Below are 20776 nucleotides of genomic sequence, written 5' to 3'. Positions count from 1 at the left end.
CTACTACATGTGTAGTAGTGGTACACGGTCGCTCCAGAAGCTTATAAACCATGAGTGGGAGGGTTACTTAGGCGATGTGGGACTGGGGTGAGCCTAGGTGTCAATCACTTCATGGCAAAAATCCTTAGCTCCCACCCCTTCGTGACAAAACCGTGAGGGACTGGCTCCCCAAAGCGGACAAATACCGATTGGTGTGAGTCGTGTACCCACAACTCATATAACTCATAATTGAATATTAATAATTTCTTATCTTGTGTCTTCTCCTTCCACTTATTATTAATTGTTAATGGAGGTGGGGTTGTTAAGGACACTGATTGACAACATTTATTTATTTATGAATAATTTTGAGGTGGAGTTGTTAAGCACACTGATTGACAACATTTATTTATTTATGAATAATTCTTTAAAGTCTCATTTCTTCTAGTATAATATTACCTCAATCAACTTCAACAAATAATTCAAAACTCTTAACCAGTACTTGGGTAACTTTCAAGAGATTCATCACTATAGTTACATAGTGTGTATGAGATGGGAGACTGCACACCCAAGACAATGATCAAATACTCAAAAAGTTCTCAAATAGTGAACACACATATTAATAATAAATAAATAAAACAAATAGATAAAAGACAAGGTTTTTCTCTAATTCATTATGTAACGATTCATAAATAATTTGTATGTGTTATTTAAACAAGTTATATGATTTATTAAATAAGTCATGTGAGTAAATCTACATGTAAATAGTTTTATCAATCTGCACATAGTAAGTTGAAGAAATTCAAATTGGTTTAGAGGTAAAACTTTTTTTCATGAAGGGCAATGTTCAAATGATAAATACTAAGTGTGCGTTTGGATACCACTTATTTTATTGAAAGCTGAAAACAATAAAAAAATAATTTCTGCAATACTGTTCACTCTTTTGACACTGTAGCTTTGTCTTAATGTATTGTTCATGTCCCATGAACAGTGCAAGAGGCGTTGGTCAAGAAAAAAAAAAAAAAGAAGGCAGACACAGATGTGAACGTGGAACGTGCAATCCAAATGGAGCCTTAGAGTCCATTTGGAAACAGTTTATTTAGCTAAAATTGAAAAACTTTTTACTTAAATACTATAGATAAATCTAAAAGGTAGCTGAAATAGTACAATAGGACCAATGAATAGTACCAAAAATGTAATGAGACCCACAAATAGTAATAAAAATAAGCTGAATAGTAACAAAAATAAACTAAAGAGTAAAAAAAACTGCATTTTTTAGCTTTTCCCAAACGCAACCTAAGTTGTCACTATCTTTACTCTTTAGAACCAAAAATTAGGGAGAAGGGAGACATGTCTTTTTCTATAATTTTGTTGCATTCAGATAACCAAATAACAATCAGAAAAATGTTGTCAAGATTAAGCATGTTGTTGAGGTGGATAGACTAAAATTGGGATTCAGGCTCCTGTATCTCCATGGCTTAATACAATAATAAATGTATGTTCTCTATTTTCGTCGGTACAAGAAAGAAAACTTTGATGAAAATGCGAGCATAAGCCTCACAACTGGATCATTCCCAACTTAACATGGTTAACTCTGATTGTATGAATAATTTTTATTCAGAGAAATGATCCTATTAATTTATTACTATTTTGACAAATGATGAACTCCAAATTTGATTATCTTAATAATACTTTCCAACATTCTTATAAAAAAAATACCTACCTCCAAATCGTATCGGAAAATCTCATTATAAAATTTGGTCAAAAAAGCTCAATTTAAAAATTAAAAATGTGTAGAGTGCATCTCATTTTTTTTTTTTTAAAAGGAAAGAATTGTGTAGGGTACACAGAATAGTGGCCCAATAGACATGGTTGGTTGCATGAATAATGTTTATTCAGAAAAATGATCTTATTATTAATTTATTACTATTTTGGCAAATGATGAACTCCAAATTTGATTATTTTCATAAATTTTTCCAGGAAAAAAAAACACTCCAAATTGTATCTGAAATCTCATTTAAAAAATTGGTCAAAAAACCTCATTAAAAAAAAAAAAAAGTCTAGAGGTGGGTTCTATCATTTAATTCAATTGGTAAAATATTTGATGATTGAATAAAATATCTGAGATTAATCCTCGCCTACATAAAAAACCGATCGATGTCTTGGTTTGATGATAAAAATTGAACAAAATTTGTCTCCAAATTAGTTTGAAGAGAAACCCTACAAACTCATCACATATATTTATATTGAGTGTGAATTTTGAAAATCTAATCGTTAGATTACATGTTCTTATTACATCCTTAATGCTTAAAAAATTTCAAGAAAATCAAAGATCAATTACTATGTCATCAAATAAATGTTAAAATTTCAAATTTTTGTGATTTAAAGTTGTGTATAAGAAATAAGTTTATTGATCGAATAGTAAATAACATTCGATTTGAATGAAATTTGATATGCATGTTAAAAACATTAAAAGAAATTCAACGGTTAAATTTTCAAAATTCACACCTAAAGAAAAAATATATAAAAAGTTTAAAAAATTTGTTCATAAAAAATTATTATCAGAAATAACATAGACTCTCTAAAAAAAAATAAAAACTATAAAGTATAAAGTGCATCTCATTAAAAAAAAGAAAAAAAAAAAAAGTTTGTTTCGGTTTACATGTGATAGTGGCCCAATAAACATGGGCTCACATAATATACTATAAATTTGGGGTGATGTGAATCCCAGTGCCGGGTCCACCACCGCTTCAATTCCTCATTTTTTAAAACCCAAGTGGGCTTCAACTGTTATAAAACTTTATAATAATAATAAATAAAAGAAAAGAAAAACGTAAAGGGCCGCCACATATATGGGAAGGGACCCACAGCAGATCCCCGAAGAGCCTTCAAATGCAAATTGTGTAATACACAATAGACAACACAATGCTACGTCTCTACACCCACCACTACTCTTAAAAAGTTAAAACAGTGCCGCACTAGTTGGAATTGAAGGAGGCAGCAATAGGCAATAGCACTCTTATCATATAAAACCAAAGGAATCGACGTTTCGCCCTCTCCATTCACCCAACAGCTTACACGTCTCTTTCTTTCGTACACCACACCGCACCGCAACACAAACTCAAAACACAACACGAACACACAAACTTCGCGATAAACGTTTCTTTGTGTAAATCTCCACCAAAACCATATCTCCACGTCTCTCTGTAAATCTCTTTTTTTTTTTTTTTTTGATATTATCGATGTTTAATATTTATTTATTTATTTATTTTAATTAATGCAAACTTAACCGACTCATATATATTCTTTTCTTTTATTTTTTTTTGTTAGTTCTTTCATCGCTTTCACTTCTTCACATCTAAATCTCACAGCCAACAACACACAGGTTTACATCTCTCTCTCTCTCTCTCTCTCTCTGATAAAGCCTTTGTTTGTTTATTTATTTGATTTTCTTGTTTCCAGGGAAAATTATTTTTATTTTTCCTAGAAAGGGTGGTGTTGTGATTGGCTGATTCGCTATTGCAATTGCATGCCTGGTGAATTGTATATGTATATTTTTTTCATGATGTTTATGCATTATGTGAATTAAATATTCATTTTATTATTGTATTCTTGTTTTCTGTTAATTTAATGTATTTGTTATTCTGTTGGAACAAACAGAGTCTTAGTGATTGGTGGACTGTTTGTTTATTGTATATATATTCTGTGATTTGTTTTAGTATGTGTTTGGATAAAGCGAAATGTAAAACATTTGGCTGTAATTGATAATTCCAGGTCTTAATTTTCTAGGTTTTAGTTATTTAGGTTTAGTATTGCTTTTTTTTTTTTTTTTAATAAGAATTTATTCTTATTATTAGGTGTGAAATCTGCTGTTAAATTCATCTTTCTATGTATTGAGTTCTTCTACTAGTATAACAAAATCTCGCAATATTTTCACAAGAAGCGAGGTGTCAAACCAAAAATAAAATACCGGGTCCCACATAACTCAAAACAGGGGTTTTGTGAAAATGCTAGTGAGATTTTGTTGTATTCATAGATTTTTTCTTACGTATTTGGTTGCAAAAATAATTCAGTGCCCCAGGTGTATTACAGAGAGAGTGAATCCTACATGTGGGTCCCACACTATGGAAAAATTATTCGGTACATTTGGTGTATTACGTACCTTTCTAAGGAGATGGTATTAGGTGTAATGGAGATATGTGTAACCCCTCTTACATTGGGTGGTTCCCACACGTGTGGCGGCTCAGATTTGCAGGGCCCAGATGTGGGATTGAGAGGAAAGTGTAGTAGTATTGGGTTCATTGAATAATTACACCCACATGTGAGACTTACATTTATGTGAGAGAGAGGTGTAATACAATGAGAGTATGGAATAAGATGAGATTGTGGTTAATAAATTATTCCATAGCTGACTCCAAAGTGTTTGGGTTAAGACACGTTGTTGTTAATATTCTTATAAACAACTATAGGGAAGAATATGATAGTATTGTGCTACATATGTATCCCTATTATGTTTAATAGGAAATTTGAGATTTGAAATGCTTCTTGTTTGTGAAAGTCTCAAAAGATTTTTCAAAGACAATGTCTTAAAAGAGAAAGAAGGCAAGAAAGTAATTTTAACGAGAGGAAAGTTTCGTAGAACAGGCAATAATATGATTTGGAATGCAATCCCCCATTGCCTCATGTGGCGTATTTGGTGTGAGAGGAATGCAAGGACCTTTGAGGGACAGGAGAAATTAGTGCATGATCTTAAGCTTTCTCTACTCAAATCTTTATTTGAGTGGATGAATGCTTCCTATATCTTTTCTTTTGATACTGTGATACTTTGATATACTTGATGGCTGTTCATTTTGTGCTTAATGTCAATGTACTTTTTGTACACATCCTGTGCATATGTCTACCTCTTCTAGTTGCATTAATGAATTTTACTTATCAAATGGGAGAGAGAGAGAGAACCTTGGCTAAATTTCAAATCTGTTACTGATTCTGAATTGAATGAAGGCGTATAGTTATGTTATCAATTTATTTTGAGACAAAGTATAAGGCTGCAAAGGTGCTTCCATGTGTGTGTGTGTGTTTTTTTTTTCCACATTGTATTCACTTCACAATTTTTTCCTTTTTTCTCTGAGTTGATGCCTATGTATGTGCTTGCTTAACTCTCTCTCTCTGCCTGGCTTTGGTAGTCTGGTAAAAATAATATCCTTAGGTAGGGGGGGCGTTACCCATGAAGTTATTGGTTATTGACAAAATAAAGGAACTTCCATTTCCATTAAGGCTTTAGCCCATGATATCACATCTTGTTCACCTTGATATTGAGGATTTCATTGTTATTGTCATTATTAAATTTGACAGCACATCAAGGGTGGAATCAATGGAGTATGATGAAGGTCAGCATGGTGCCCATGGAGAAGATCCTGAATATGGTGCAATTTTCATGTCAAATAGTGCAACCAAAAGAGAGTGTTTTAGTAGGAGACTATTTGGCCTTCCATCTTCTCAGAGCCGCTTTGTAATGCAGGTTAAATATGGAATGATTTTATTTTTGTTTGAATATGAAAAAAGACAGCTTCATGGTGTTTTCCGGGCATGTTCTGATGGTGCAATGTATATTGAGCCCAATGCCTTCCGTAAATCAGGGAAGCAATTCCCGGCACAGGTGTGGATATGTATATCTTTCTTGTGTCCGTTTGGTTCCTTTTTTTAGTTTTAGTTTTAGCTGGGAGAAGGCTTTGGGATTTTATTCTTAAGTGAAATGATTGAAATTTTTTTCCACAAATTATTTTATTTATTTATAAACTGATTCTCTTTTTTCTCAGGTAAAGTTCACCCCAATTTGGTCGTGTATCCCACTTAAAGAAGATGAATTTCGTGACATAATCAAAGAAAATTACTTTTCAGCCCACAAGTTTAACTTTGGGCTGTCGGAAGAGCAGGTCTGCTCCTTTCCTATCAAAGTCAAGACTTCAAAATGCAATCAAATATATATTTTTTTATCAATGTCTCTTCCTATGTATTTTATAGGTTTGTAGGCTTCTATACAAATTCAGTTTGAGAAAGGAAACAGATCATCAACCTCGAAGACAGTTACTAAAATTTAAGGTTGCAAGAGGGCGTTCTATGGATAAAGTCAGTAGAGCTGATGTTGGTGGCATTGCAATGAGTGATAAGGTGAAAGATGAGAATGATTGGGATGATCGTTATAGGCCAGCTGTCTTATCTGAGTACCCTGGGGAATCTTTTGGCTACTCTGGAAGAGAAAGTGCAGGAGGCAAGTTTGCAAAAAGTCTTGAGGTAGAGAACAAACATAAAGTTTGCAATGATCTTGGGCCAGTCATCAGGTATGAATATATTGAGGACTCCACGACTAGAGTTGGAAGAGATGAAAGCAGATTTGCAGCATGTGATAGGTTGAGGACTGATCATAACTCAGCTATTGACCATGGACCTGTCATGTCAAATGCCCATTCTGGGTACTTTTTGAGTGAAGAAGGACACGTCTCCGATCATAGCAGGTTTGCAATAGCTAATAGGCTAGAAAGTGAATGTAATTTAAACAATGGCACTGTGCCACCTGTCTCAAATGAGTGCCATAGTTTATTTCAACCTAACCTTCGTAGATCTTTTGGCTCTAACAAGCCCATTATGGAAACAGATTCTGTGGTTCAAGATCAACTCTGGCCACATTCAACATCTTCTGGCTCAATAGAGCCACAAATCTCTTACCCTTCTTACAGAGATGGAATTGTTACACGCACAGTTCCTTATGATCCTGATGTCCCTAGTATTAACTTTAGGCGCCCATCGCCTTCCGGGATTGATCACAGCACTAATCCAGTGCAAGAATATACTTCTCCTTATAGAACATGTGCAGGGAATCTTCTTCACTCCCCAAAAAATCAACCATATTTCCCATCTGTAGAGCCCAAAGTTATCACAAATAGATGTCCAGATGATAGTTCTGGTTTCGGGAACCATATTCCCTTCCCTACTCCCTACCATTATGAGCGTTTTTGCAACAGGACCAGCATATCTTCTTCAGGGACCGCTGCATATTCTGAAAACTTGGCAACAGAATTGTCTGGAAATCAAGATCATGTTGGCCTTTCCTTTTCGCAGACTCCTATAGCACCTGTGCCTTTATCAGAAACCGGAAATAATGGGATGGAAAACCAGGGTCTTCCATCATTTTCCTCTACTTCCAGCATACATCCTTCTTTTGCCTATAATTTTGGATTTCCTGTAGAGTCACAAGGCAAGCATGAGCATGAAGTACTACAGGAGGAGAACAATGAAGCATTTACTGCTAGAGCTAATGTTCCTTTATCAAATAAGGGTCAGGTTCAATTGCATAGTTATTCTTCTGGTCCCAATGTTCTTCCCTCCTCCATCTATAATTTTAACTTTTCTGTTGAGTCACAAGGCAAGTTTGAGCAAGAAGTTGTACAGCACGAGGAGAGGAATGAAGCATTTACTCGTAATGATCCTTTATCAAATAAGCGCCAGGTTCAGTATGATTTTTCTGGTGAGCCTAGGAGAGTGCATGTCCATGAAGACAATTCACCAAATCATGATTTCAAGTTTGATCAGGATCCCAAAAGCATGTATTCTGACTACGATAAAAACAGAAAAACTAGTGTGTTTTCTCGCTTGTCTTTGGCCCCAGCTGTTGTCTATGAGGAACATGATGGGGATTCATCAGTGGATGAAGTCATGGCAATGTTGCAGCAGAGTCACCACCAATGGGGGAAGACAAAAAAGTCTAAAACATTGATGAAGAGACGTGATGATGCTCAAAACGTTAGGAATAAAATACAAACCACTTCTTGTCCCAAGCCGGAAAGGGACTGCTTTGACATGAACATAAAGAAGATGAAAATGAATAGTCCTTCAGTTGTTGGAGAGAATGTCTACCAAACTGCTGAAAGTTCTCTGTTTGTAGATTCTGAACATCTGAGTGCTGAATGGTCACCATTTGTGGATTTCAAACGTCGGAGTGAAGTTCGGAAAACTGATGATGACACCAAGAATAGGGGTTGTTATAAAATTGCTGGAAGTGACAGATCGTTAGGTGTGCAGCGCAAAAGAAGAAAGTTGATTAGGCCTGACTTTAGTAAGAAAGAGTCTTCCAATGAGCAAGGAACCAATGGTGATGTTTCTCGATGTATAGATGTATTTTCACAAGAAAGTTCTGTTAGCAAAGGTGAACAATCAAGTTGTGAGGCTTTGGTTGGAAGCCAGGATAATGCAACCAAGTTATCTCAAAGTGTTGTAATTTGTTCAAGCAGTGGTGAATGTAAGAATATTATTGTTGAAAGAGGTTTAGACTCTGAAGGGGAATTAAGAACTGAAAGTTGTGAAACATCCTTCAGAGTTGTATGTGAAGACAGAAATGAGTCTTCACTAGACAATGGCGTCCAAAATGCCTGTGAAGATAAGAGTCATAATGCTGAGGATGGCTTGGGAGTTAAGGATCCCATGGAGGGTCAATTGTCCCTAGTTTGTGATGATACCAGCCACTCTATCTTGCCAAAGTCATTTGTAGAAATAGAAGAAGAAAATGCTTACAAAGGAACTGCACATGGTGATATTGAACATGGAAGTACTTTGCCTCAGAGTGTTGAGAATGTGAATGAGCTTAGTCACATCAGTGGTGAGATTGCCATGGGAAACACAGTGAACAACTCAGGTGTTGACAGTGCTACATTGCAAAGGATCAAAGAATTTATAGATAGCTGTGTAGATGAAGGTAAGAGGAACAATCAGAAACAATCCATTACCAAGCGGGCTTCTTCTGAAAATGCAAGGTGCTCCAATGTTGAAGAATCATCTCAAGAAATTTGTGAGGGAAATGTCGGATCTGGAGAGATATTGGCCACACCCAATGGTGGCAAAAGCTGTGAAATGGAATTTCATCAAAATATGGAAAACAAGAATGAAGTTATACCCCGCAGTTGTGAAATCAGTAAATGGCAATTGAAGACGATCTCAAGTGACCAGAATTCAAGATTATCTCAAGAGCCTGCAGATGATGAAAAGAAGGGACAAAACAGGGTGATTGTTGAAGCTTCTGATTGGAAACAGCTGTTTTAAAATCCAGACTGAAGCTTCTGAATTTTTTTTGACAAGGGCTTAAAACTAATTCTTGGCATACTGACAATGTTGAATATAAATCACAGAGATACTGCTTTTGGTATGAGGCAATGCTATGGAGTATATGACTTGGAAGTGCATTGAGTCTTTTGTTTGTTGACGTTACCGATCTGGGCTAACAAATTCAATTCTGCAGCTGGAAGAATGTCCCAATGTTGCTCACTTTAAATATTGATTTTGCTTGCTTGGGTAAATTGCTGCATTTTTAACTACAGATGATAACCATCTTTTTGTTTAGTGCTATTCTTGAAAGACTTCAGCAGTGTCTTGTATTTTGACAAGCTAAGAAATTTTATAATGGGAGTTTAGTTTTAAGCACTTGGTTATAATTATTGTATCTGAAATTTGATTTTTAATTTGGAAATGGAAATTCACTATATTTTGATTGTTGAAAATTGCCAATGATTTGATCTTCTCCACTAGTACGGCTGAAGTAGTGGATTTGATATAGTAATGAATGGGTGAAATAGGCACAGTTTCGTAAGTGCACCAAACATTAGGTTTTACATTTTAGCATTGAAATTATCTGTTTGGAGAACACGGTTATTGTTTGTGTTTTATTAGTTAATGGAATAATGTGTTTTGTGATTGGTGGTATATAAGTTTGTAGAACTTATGTAGTAAAATTTGTAATGCCCTAGTATCACTTGTACCCTTTAATCTCAAATTTTTGGTACTGACTTGGATCCCCAGCTGACATGGCTAAGTGGCTGACAAGATAAACTGAATTAGATCATCTTACTGTCAAACTAAATTTTGGGCTCATTTATGCCTCATTCAAAAATAAGAGTTGAATCTATTTATTGCATTTCTCCTGTATAAAAATGGCTCTAATTTGTAGTGCCGTAAATGAGGTCCAATTTTTTTTTTTTTTTTTTTTTTTTTTTTTTTTTTTTTTTTTTTTTTTTGAGAATGAAATGAGGTCCACATTTATGAAGGTATTCACGAACACAAAATGTATGAGAATTTTTTTTTTTTTATAATTTTGATGTTTAGAATTTAATGTCATATATATATACACACACTGAATATAAATATGAAAGTAAGATACTGAATGTAGAATGTAAAGAAATAATATACTGAATGTAAATATGAATACTGAATGTAAAACTTTATTTTATTGGGTATAAAACTTACAAAGTTACAAACTTACTGTTGGCTTACTGAAGCTATAGATACAAAAACTGAAAGCTTGATTGGAAGTTTGAATTATTGTTGGCTGACTGAAGCTATAGATACAAATAACTGAAAGCTTGAACACATATTTAAAATTTGATTATTTCTTAATACTATTAAGGACAATGGATTAGTCATTTCTGAATCCAAAGTCAAAAAATTTCAAACTCATGTTAGGTTCTTAGGGTTTGATATTCATCATGGTATGATCAAACCAATTGATAGAGTGATTCAATTTGCAGATAAGTTTGGTGACCAAACCTAGACAGTTTTAACATTATAATCATGTCTAAAAGATGGCATCATGACTTGTAAAAATCCTTGGTCGGGACTGAACCAGTCAATCTAGAGTTAGGTGATTAATACCTAGAAACCATCAATAAGTTAGGTGATTAATACCTAGAAACCATCAATAGGATTGATTTCCAAAAATGGCATTCGGACATGTATTTCTCTAGGCTAAGAGTATCTCTAGCAGATTCATCAGATTTTTATACTGTTTGGAGAATGAACAGTAACTTTTACCTTTATTTATCCACTTTTTCAAATACACATTTCAACAGATTCTCTATCTCATTTAAATATTATTTTTTCATTCATTATTTATTCTTTTTTTAACAACTACACATCTTCCAACATTTTTTTATTCAACACATAATTATTGATGAAGTGTGACTTTGTCAGTCGAATTAAACGTGCCTAGATGGATCCAAATCCTCGCCTGGATGCCTGTGTAGATGACAAGACTGCTTCTATAAGGGAGGTCACCGGTGTGGTGCTTGCCACAACGTCTCCGATGCCAAAATCAGAACGAGAGAGTATATTGTAAAATGAAACAAAACAGTAAAATGACGATCACTATCTTTTTAGAGTGTCTGTGTTTTTTTGTGTACCTCGTGTTGACAGTGTGGGGGGCTTTATATATGTTGCCTTGGATTCTAGCCGTTGTGATTGGCATTGTGATGTTAATGTCTTCCTTTGGTAACGCCTCTTGCCTTGAAATGGAGCTTTTAATGTGCTCTTAACGGTTTGTACAGTTGGTTCTGTAACCGTCCGAGGTATTATTGGTGGCATTGAATGGTCCAGCTGTCTTCGTCAGTGACGTGGGCAAAGGTTAGGCTCTTCATTGGGGAATGGTCTCGTTAGTCTCGCTTATTTCGTCTGTAGCCAATTTCGTCAATCCTATTAGATGCCCTCCGATTCTATGGTCATTGTGACATGTCATGACGACCGTAGAAGATGAAAGGTCATTGGTTTGTAAGTGACTCTTGGGACTTCGCGCTGTATTAAATGCGCAGTGGTGGCGCAACACACTTCATGGCCACGTGGCGCGTGCTGATTGGTGGGTTTTTTGCATGACCCTTGGGTTTCCCACTACTTTTCAGTTGTTTGGACTTTAGTTTTTAAACTCCCTTTTCCTTTCGTTTCCCCTTTTACTTTTCCCAATTTCCTTATTCATTGTTCTGAGTCTCTTCTTCCCCGCTTGTTCTTGCTACTGTTCCAACTTTTGTTCCAGCGATTCTCCTTTTCCAATTTGCGTTGCACTTTTTCGAGGTATGTTTCTCTTTGTCCTTTCCCTCTATTTCCTTTTTCTTTTCCTTTGTAATCTGTTGTAAGCTTTTGATTTTTCCTTTTTCTTTCCATTGCTGTGATTGTCTTTATTTTCTGGCTTTTGGGGTTTTAGTGTTTACCTCATTCTTCTGCGTTTTTTCTAGGTGTCCATGGTTGGTAGTTCTGAGGTTAGGATAGCTTGCCCCTCGATTTCTTTCCATTTTGTGCATTTAGGAGGGGTCTCTAGGTGTTTTCCCAAACGTTGAGGACTTTGTTTTTGAGGGTAACAGTTTAGGTGTTGTATTGGTTGAGTTGTGCCCTTTGCTTCGTCAATCTATTGGTTGGTTTGAAGGTCTAGTTAAAGAGTGGGGGATGACGTCTGAGATTAGGTCCAGTGAACTTGACACTGGGTTATCATCTAGTGGCGAGCCGGTGGAGGGTGATATCGCCGTCTCTACCCCTAGAGAGGTTAGGGCTTTTTACGCCCTCGAGGAGGTGTGTGGGCTAGATGCTGAAACCGTAGGTAGATTTAGAGACAGATTTCAATTTCCGGAGAGGGTTCGTGTTCATCAGCCTAATGATGAGGATAGGGCTTGCCACTTCTTTCTTGGTGAGGTATGCTTCTATGAGGCTACCTTCACTTGTGGCCTTAGGTTCCCCGTCCACTCGTTGATCATGGAGCTATTGGATCACTTTGGTGTTGTCCCCGGGCAGCTTATGCCCAACTCGTGGAGGATAGTGGTTAACTGTATAGAAATATGGTTGGCCGCTATCGGGGACATGATTAAGGTGGCTGAGCTCGTCCATATGCATCGTTTGAAAGGGTCTAAAGAGTACGGGTATTATGAGTTAGTGCCCTGGGAAAGGAAAACCAGGATTGTCAAGGGTTTACTGTTGTCCTTCAGGTATTGGAAGTCAATATTTTTCTTTGTGTCTGGGGATGATTTTGAGACTCCCTCCAATCGGGATTGGGGTGATATCCTGAGGTTGCTTCGTTAGTGGGGAACCCCGACCTTAGGTGCGTAAGTATTTCTTCTCGTTGTTTTCGGTTTCATTATGTTTGCTGTTATCGTCATTGACTCCTTGTTTCTTATTTTGCGCAGTAAAAAGATGACCTAAGCTCAAAAGTAGGTATAAGGAGCGTGTTGAGAAGGCCATACAGTACGCCCTGTCGATTGAGAATTGGGACAACCTGGTAGATCTGCGGACCCTTGCTTTCTATCATCTTGGTCCCGACCCGTCCTCCTACGTTCTGCGAAGTCTTGGCATTGAAGAAAAAAAGAGTAAGTATTAATTTCGTCAGTGTTTGATATCGTCAGTGTTGACTTTCTTTTAAGCACTTGGATTTTTTTTTTTTTTTTTTTTTTTTAACAAGTGTTTTCTTCTTGTAGAGATGACGACCAAGTTCAACAAGGATATGTACGCAAAGATGAGGTCTAAGAAGGATGAGCCCTTGTCCAGCATCGGGAAGAAGGGGGTACGTGTAACAGGGAAAGGTCCGTCTATTACACCAGTTACTTCTGCTACTCCCATCATCTCTGGTGTTAAGACTGTGAGGACGGCCTCTCCAGCCACTTCGGTTGAAGAGATTCCCACTCCTTCATCGAAAAGGCCGCGCATATCGGGCAAGGAGAAGGAAAAGGCTGACTCTCGTTCGTCCACCGTATGGAGTGACGAAGGGCTGGTTGTGGACAGGGCGCACGGGGTCGTCACTGCTGAGGACCTGAAGGTTTTTACCGGCATGCCATTCAATGTGGTCGCAAATCAACAAGTCCACAAGCTCGTCCGGGAAATCTGCTTGTGTGCCTCTGGTATTTTTCTCTCTTTGTACTGACGACTTTAGCTTTCTTTTCAGGTGTTGGGGGAGAGCCTCCACATTGCTTCTAAGTACCTCACTCAGGAGGCCAAGGTGGCATCATTAACATCCAGGATGGAGGCCTTGGAAGAGGAGAATTCTACACTGAAGAGGAAGCTCATTGAATCTATGCACGAGGTCAACACTTTGAAGGAAAGCACAAAGACTTTGACTGACGATCTCCGAACTGAGCGTCAATTAACATTGGAGAAGGACGATTAGCTTCTGGCAGCTAAGGAGAAGCTTAAGACTATTGCTGCCAGGTCCGTCGAGGCTTTCCAGCAAACTGATGAGTACAACACTATGCTCTTCAATTGGTACTTCAAAAGCTTCGAGCTTCTAAGGCGGTACCTTGTCAAGCATCCCACTGGAGTTGATCTGCAAAACTTGGATCTTGAAGTGGTAGACCAGGAGATGGCGATAGACGAGGCTGCCTAATCTTCCGCTCCTGAGGATGACGTCCCCGAAAAGGCTCCTGCTGACGATGCTGCTACCGGTGTGACGCTGCTATTGGTGATGACGTTGCTGTTGGCCCCCGAACTTAATACTTGTGAAAATTTCTTATTTTCTTTTGTTTCTTTTCGGTAGCCCGCCATGTTTTGGGCTTTTTGTAAATCTAATTTTAGAACAATTTAATCTATCTTGAGAACAATTTTTTTTGCCCAGTGTTTATGGGCCTTTGGATGTGAACACAGTGATAATTGCCCATCATTTTTGGGCTTTTAAATTCATGGTTATGGACTTACTTGCTTGCTTACTTATTGGTTCGTCATATGCTTGTGATGTTTTACATTCGTCCATACCTTGTACTTAGCCGAAATTTTTAGCTGTAACTTTTTTCTCTTCCTTCATCACTGTTCTGCTACTTAGTCTGCAACTCACAGCCCTTCAGAGGAGCTTGGATGCAGCCTGAGCTTTGTTTTGATTTGTTGCAAGGTTCTTGTTCCCCTTTTTATTTTTATTTTTTTAGGGATTTTATCGTTGTATGTGGATTCGTTAGTAACCTACATCTGTCAGGCGAAATCTTGTCACTTAGTCATTTTGTTGTTTGACTTGCACCTACTAATGGATTTTGTCATGTTTGTGGCTTCGTCGGTAACTTACATCTGTCAGGGCGGAATCTTGTTACTTAGCCATTCGACTTACACTCATTTAAGGGATTTTTTCATGTTTGTGGCTTCGTCAGTAACTTACATCCGTCAGGGCGGAATCTTGCTACTTAGCCGTTTGACTTACACCCATTTAAGGGATTTTGTCATGTTTGTGGCTTCGTCAGTAACTTACATCCGTCAGGATGGAATCTTGTTACTTAGCCGTTTGACTTACACCCATTTAAGGGATTTTTTTTATGTTTGTGGCTTCGTCAGTAACTTACATCGGTCAGGGCGGAATCTTGTTACCTAGCCATTTTTGGTTTTACGGCTGACTAGATCTGCTTGCATGAAGACATTGGGTGAATAATTCATTTATTAATTTCAGGAATGAATATATTCATTTGATACATCAATTGGTGGTACTTCTTCAAGTATTCAATGTTCCATGGCCGAGGGAGCCTCTGCCTGTCTACAGTTTCCAAGTGATAACTGTCTTGCTTAGAGTAGTGGACGACTCGGTAAGGTCCTTCCCATGTGGGGCCAAGCTTTCTGTAGGCAGGATCTTTAGTTGCCGTGGTAACCTTGCACAGGACGAGGTCGTCTATATCAAGTCGTCTGAGTTTGACCCTTTTATTGTAGTATTCGGCCATCTTCTGTTGGTACTTCGCCATTCTGCCGGAAGCTTTGTCTCTTACTTCGTCCAAACAATCCAGGTTGAACCGCAGTTGAATACCTCTCGCTTGATGCTAGTTACTCCTACCTCTACCGGGATCACTGCCTCAGTGCCATAGGTGAGCCTGAAGGGGGTTTCTCCCGTTGGGGTTCTTACTGTGGTTTTGTAAGCCCACAGGATATTGGGCAATTCTTCTGGCCAGCCACCCTTCGTGTTGTCCAGTTTGGCTTTGATAATCTTGAGCAGTGTCCAATTCGTCACTTCCGTCTGTCCATTCGCCTGGGGATGCCCTGAGGATGAGAATTGGTTCTTGATACCCAAACTTGAACAGAAGTCCCTAAACCCTTGGCTGTCAAACTGCTGCCCATTATCTGATATGATCGTCAATGGAATCCTAAACCTGCAAATTATATTCTTCCACACAAAGCTCCGAATTCTTGCTTCGGTGATTGTTGCTAGAGCCTCTGCTTCGACCCACTTTGTGAAGTAGTCAATAGCAACTAGTAGGAATTTTACCTGACCTTTACCTTGGGGCAGGGGACCGACAATGTCGATTCCCCATTGTGTAAATGGCCATGGGGAGGCTATCGTCGTCAGTCTCTCTGCTGGAAGTCGTTGGACATTCCCGTATCGTTAGCACTTGTCACACTTCTTGACGAGCTCCACTGCGTCCACCTGCATAGTAAGCCAGAAATAACCTGTTCGAATGACCTTGTTCACCAGGGACTTGGGGCCGACATGGTCACCGTAAACCCCTTCATGGATTTCTTCCAGTATGTACTTGGCTTCTTCCTCGTCGACACACTTCAAGTAAGGTATGGAGAAGCCCCTCTTGTATAAGGTGTCATTAAGGATCGTAAATCTGGCCGCCCTCTTCCTGATCGTTTTGGCCTCTTCTGTATTTTGAGGGAGGTGCCCGTCCTGGAGGAAAGATACGATTGGTGTTATCTAGCTGTTTGTGCTCTGGATTGTGAATGTTGGAACTTCTTCAATGCTAGGGTGTTTTTGGACTTCCATTGCCAAGCCCATGCTTATCCCCTCTTCTTCTGACGATGCTAGCTTCGAGACTTCGCCTGCTACCATATTCTGGCTTCTGGGGATCTGTGCGAATTCCACCTTATCGAGCTCTTGAGTTAGATGTTTCGTTAGCCTGAGGTATTTCTGCATTCGTTCTTCCTTTACTTCGTACTCTCCCTTGATTTGCCCGATCACCAGCTTTGAATCATTCTGGACTAACAGGTTCTTAGCTCCAAGCGCCTTTCCGAGCCTCAATCCCGTCAATATTCCTTCGTATTCAACTTTGTTGTTGGTAGCTGGAAATTTCAGTTGAACTCCATATTTGAGTACCTCCTCGTCAGGGGTGGTTATGACAATCCCTACTCCACCCCTCTTTTGGGCTGACGAACCATTAGTAGGTATCGTCCATTTTTCGGCTTCTTTGGTGAGACTATCCTCCTTCGGAAAGGTGAACTTGGCGATGAAGTCTGCCAAAGCTTGTGCCTTGATGGCTGTTCTGGGATGGTACTCAATGTCAAATTGACTGAGTTCAATTGCCCACTGAACCATTCTTCCGGCTGCCTCAGGTTTGTTCATGGACTTTTTGATAGGTTGGTCCGTCATCACCAGGATAGGATTTGCCTGAAAATATTGCCTTAGTTTGTGTGAGGCTACTATTAACGCGAACGCAATTTTTTCAATCCTTGGATACTTGGACTCAGCCCCTTGGAAAACTTGGCTGACGTAGTAAATTGGAAGCTATTTCTTGCCTTCTTCTCGAATTAGGGCTGCACTCACTGCTGTAGCTGATACTACCAAGTACAAATATAGGTTTTCCCTTTCCTTGGACGGACTTAAAAGGGGTGGATTACTTAGGTAACGTTTCAGTTCTTGGAATGCTGCTTCACATTCATCGGTCTAGGCAAAAGCCTGCTTTAAGGTCTTGAAGAAGGGTAGGCATTTGTCCGTCGCTCTAGAGACGAACCTGTTTAAAGTTGCGATCCTTTTTATGAGCTTCTGGACTTCCTTATCGGTCCTAGACGATGCCATATTGATTATGGCTTGCACTTTCTTCGGGTTTGTTTCTATTCCTCTCTAGGACACCATGAATCCCAAGAATTTCCTTGAAGCTAGGATTCAGCCTCATCTGGTATTATTTGAGGGTGGCAAACGTCTCCTTTAGGTCGTCCAGATGGGCAAGCTCTTCCTTACTCTTGACGAGTATATCATCCACGTATACTTCCATATTCCTGCCGATTTGTTTGCTGAACATCTTGTTCACTAATCTCTGATAAGTAGCTCCTGCATTCTTTAATCCAAAAGGCATTACCTTATAGCAATAGAGTCCTTGGCTCGTGATGAAAGCAGTCTTCTCCTGATCTTCTTCGGCCATTTTTATCTGGTTGTATCCTGAGAAAACGTCCATGAATGTCAGCAACTTATGTCCGGTTGTAGAATCCACAAGCTGGTCTATCCTTGGTAGAAGGAAACTGTCATTCGGACATGCCTTGTTTAGGTCTGTGAAGTCCACGTACATTCTCCACTTCCCATTTGTCTTCTTCACTAGGACGACGTTTGCGAGCCACTCAGGATAATACACTTCCCGGATGAAGCCTACCGTCAACAATTTGGTAACTTCATCTGTAACCGCTTGGTCTCGTTCTGGGGTGAAGACTCTTCGTCTTTGCTGGACGGGCTTTCTTTCTGGGTACACATTCAACTTATGCTGGATGACTTCTGGGAATATGCCTGGCATGTCCTCGTGGCTCCATGCGAAGACATCTAGGTTCTCCTTAAGGAACTGGACGAGTCTTGTTCTCATCTCGGGACTTAGCTTCGTCCCTATCTTTGTCGTCTTGGTTGCCTCTCCTTCGGCTAGTTCCACTGTTTCCAGGGCTTCCATTTTATCTTCTTCCTTCTCTTCAATCATCCATGTATGGTTTTCCTTTACAGCCAAGATGGCCTGGTAACACTCTCTGGCTAAGACTTGATCTCCTTTTACTTCGCCGATACCATTATCCGTTGGGAACTTTACCTTCAAGCAATAGGTGGACGTGGCTGCTTTCCATTTATTGAGTGTGGGCCTCCCAATGATTACATTGTATGATGAGGGGCAATCTACTACCAAGAAGTCTAATTGACGGGTCAACTGCATCGGGTAGGTCCCCACCGTTATTGTCAACGTCACTATACCCTTGGGATATACCTTGTCTCCACTGAAACTGACGAGGAAGGAGTCAAATGAGCGCAGTCTCCTTGGATCTAGTTTCAGCTGCTGAAAAGCAGGAAGGTAGATGATGTTTGCGGAGCTACCGTTGTCCACGAGGATCCTTTTGGTGTTGAATCTCTCTATAGTCAGCATTATGACCAAAGGGTCATTGTGAGGCTGCTTCACTCCCCTGGCAGCTGTTTCATTGAAGGACATATCCTGGTCCGTCTGTTGTTGCTTAAACGGAGGTATCATGTGGACGCTATTAACCTGTCTTTGACATGCTTTCTTAAGGGATCCGAATGACCCTCCTACAATTGTCTTTATCTCCCCAATCACATCTTGTTGCGACTGGAATGGACGATCATCATTCCTGGAAGAGGACTCATGCTGGCCCTTATTGCCGTCTTTGAACTTACTATATTCCCCATTTTTCACATATTTCTGCAGTTTCCCCTTCTATATCAACTCCTCTATTTGCTCCTTTAGGTCCCGACAGTCTTCTGTGTTGTGGCCATGATCTTTGTGAAACCGGTAATACTTATTCTTATCACGGACATTACAGGACAAATGTAATGGCCTTGGCCATTTGAGGTAGTGCTCATCCTTAATCTGCGTTAAAATTTTGTCAACAGGCATAACTAGGGGGGTAAATTTTACCGTCCAAGGACCTTTATCTTTTTTTCTTCTTCTGTCATTGGTCCGACGACCTGGACGCTCCCTCTTTTGTCCCCTACGCTCGTCATCCTTCCTTCCTTTGTCCCCTGGCTTCTCTACATTCCCTATAGCTACTAAAACGTTTTCAGCATTCATGTACTTCTGTGTTTTCAGGAGCATCTCTGCCATCTTTGGAGGTTTCTTTGTGAGTGAAGCCACGAGATCTCTAGATCTCAGTCCCACTTTGAAGGTCGTCAGCTGTACCTTGTCATTAGCTTCGTCTACCTCCAGGGTCTCCCAAGTAAAGCGTTTCACGTACGACCTCAGAGTTTCCTTCTCTCCCTGCCGAATGGTGAGTAAGTGGTCCGCTGGCCTCTTAGGACGCTGGCTCCCAATAAAGTGACGCAAGAAGGCGTTGCTCAACTGCTCAAAGTTTTCAATGGACGATATTGGCAACTTTGTGAACCATTCCCTTGCAGCTCCTTTGAGAGTGGTGGGGAAGGAATGACATAGTATCTCGTCGGGGGGCTATTGAAGGCCTAGCGTTGTTTTGAAGGTATTAAGGTGATCCTGAGGGTCTTTGAGTCGTCGAACGGCTCAAGCTGAGGTAGACGAAATTTTGACGGCACTGGACATTCGAGGACTGCTGCAGTAAAAGGCGAATCCGTGGCCCTTACCATTCTATCCACGCTTCGGTCTGTTTTCTCCTTGATGGCATTCCTTAACTCATCATCTCCTTCCTCATCTCTAGAAGAAGATCCGAATTCTATTGGTCCGGAGTAGTAGGTCTTTGATGACTACTCCTACTATGGCTGTCTCCCTCACCCTCTGGGTTGTCCTTGGACCGATTCTCCTCGTGTTGAACCTGTTGAAGCCGTAGCTTCATTTCCTGATTTTGTTTGGTGAGTTCTTCAACGGTGGCTGCAAGAGTTTGGACTTGTTGAGTCAAGGCTGCGGAATCTTGATTTGACTCCATCTGAATATAGAAGTTGATGGAAACTGCGTTTTCGAATGTGAATACGAAAATGTCGTCCCCACAGACGGTGCCAAACTGATGAAGCGTGATTTCGTCAGTCGAATTAAACGTGCCCAGATGGATCTAAATCCTCACCTAGATGCTTGTGTAGATGACGAGACTGCTTCTGTAAGGGTGGTCACCGGTGTGGTGCCTGCCACAACGTCTCCGATGCCAAAGTTAGAACGAGAGAGTATATTGTAAAATGAAACAAAATAGTAAAATGGTGATCACTATCTTTTTAGAGTGTCTGTGTTTTTTTGTGTACTTCGTGTTGGCAGTGTGGGGGGCTTTATATATGTTGCCTTGGATTCTAGCCGTTGTGATTGACATTGTGATGTTAATGTCTTCCTTTGGTAACACCTCCTGCCTTGAAATGGAGTTTTTAATGTGCTCTCAACGGTCTGTACAGTTGGTTCTGTAA

At 39.4% G+C, this 20776-nt stretch overlaps 2 protein-coding genes across 3 annotated transcripts; one reads left to right on the top strand and one right to left on the bottom strand.

Moving 5' to 3' along the window:
* Nucleotides 1-2937: 2937 nt before the first annotated feature.
* On the top strand, nucleotides 2938-9505 carry LOC115968485. Of its 2 annotated transcripts, none has more exons than XM_031087895.1 (5): nucleotides 2938-3145; nucleotides 3307-3361; nucleotides 5329-5632; nucleotides 5793-5909; nucleotides 5998-9505. In XM_031087895.1, exons 3-5 carry the CDS (start codon nucleotides 5348-5350, stop codon nucleotides 9064-9066), a joined length of 3471 nt encoding a protein of 1156 aa, XP_030943755.1. In that variant the 5' UTR covers nucleotides 2938-3145; nucleotides 3307-3361; nucleotides 5329-5347; the 3' UTR covers nucleotides 9067-9505. The 2 variants fall into 2 exon arrangements, with proteins under 2 accessions (XP_030943755.1, XP_030943754.1); XM_031087894.1 differs by having other exon boundaries at nucleotides 2938-3182.
* Nucleotides 9506-19139: 9634 nt separating this feature from the next.
* LOC115966468 lies at nucleotides 19140-20313 on the bottom strand. The gene is made up of 2 exons (XM_031085701.1): nucleotides 20163-20313; nucleotides 19140-19819 (listed from the first exon to the last, which is right to left on the bottom strand). The coding sequence occupies exons 1-2, from the start codon at nucleotides 20311-20313 to the stop codon at nucleotides 19140-19142; spliced, it is 831 nt and encodes a 276-aa protein (XP_030941561.1).
* Nucleotides 20314-20776: the final 463 nt, after the last annotated feature.

Source organism: Quercus lobata, chromosome 11 (assembly GCF_001633185.2).
Source record: "Quercus lobata isolate SW786 chromosome 11, ValleyOak3.0 Primary Assembly, whole genome shotgun sequence".
NCBI lineage: Eukaryota > Viridiplantae > Streptophyta > Magnoliopsida > Fagales > Fagaceae > Quercus > Quercus lobata.
The sequence above is the reverse complement of the archived record's forward strand: the minus strand, read 5'-3'. Positions and strand labels throughout refer to the sequence as shown.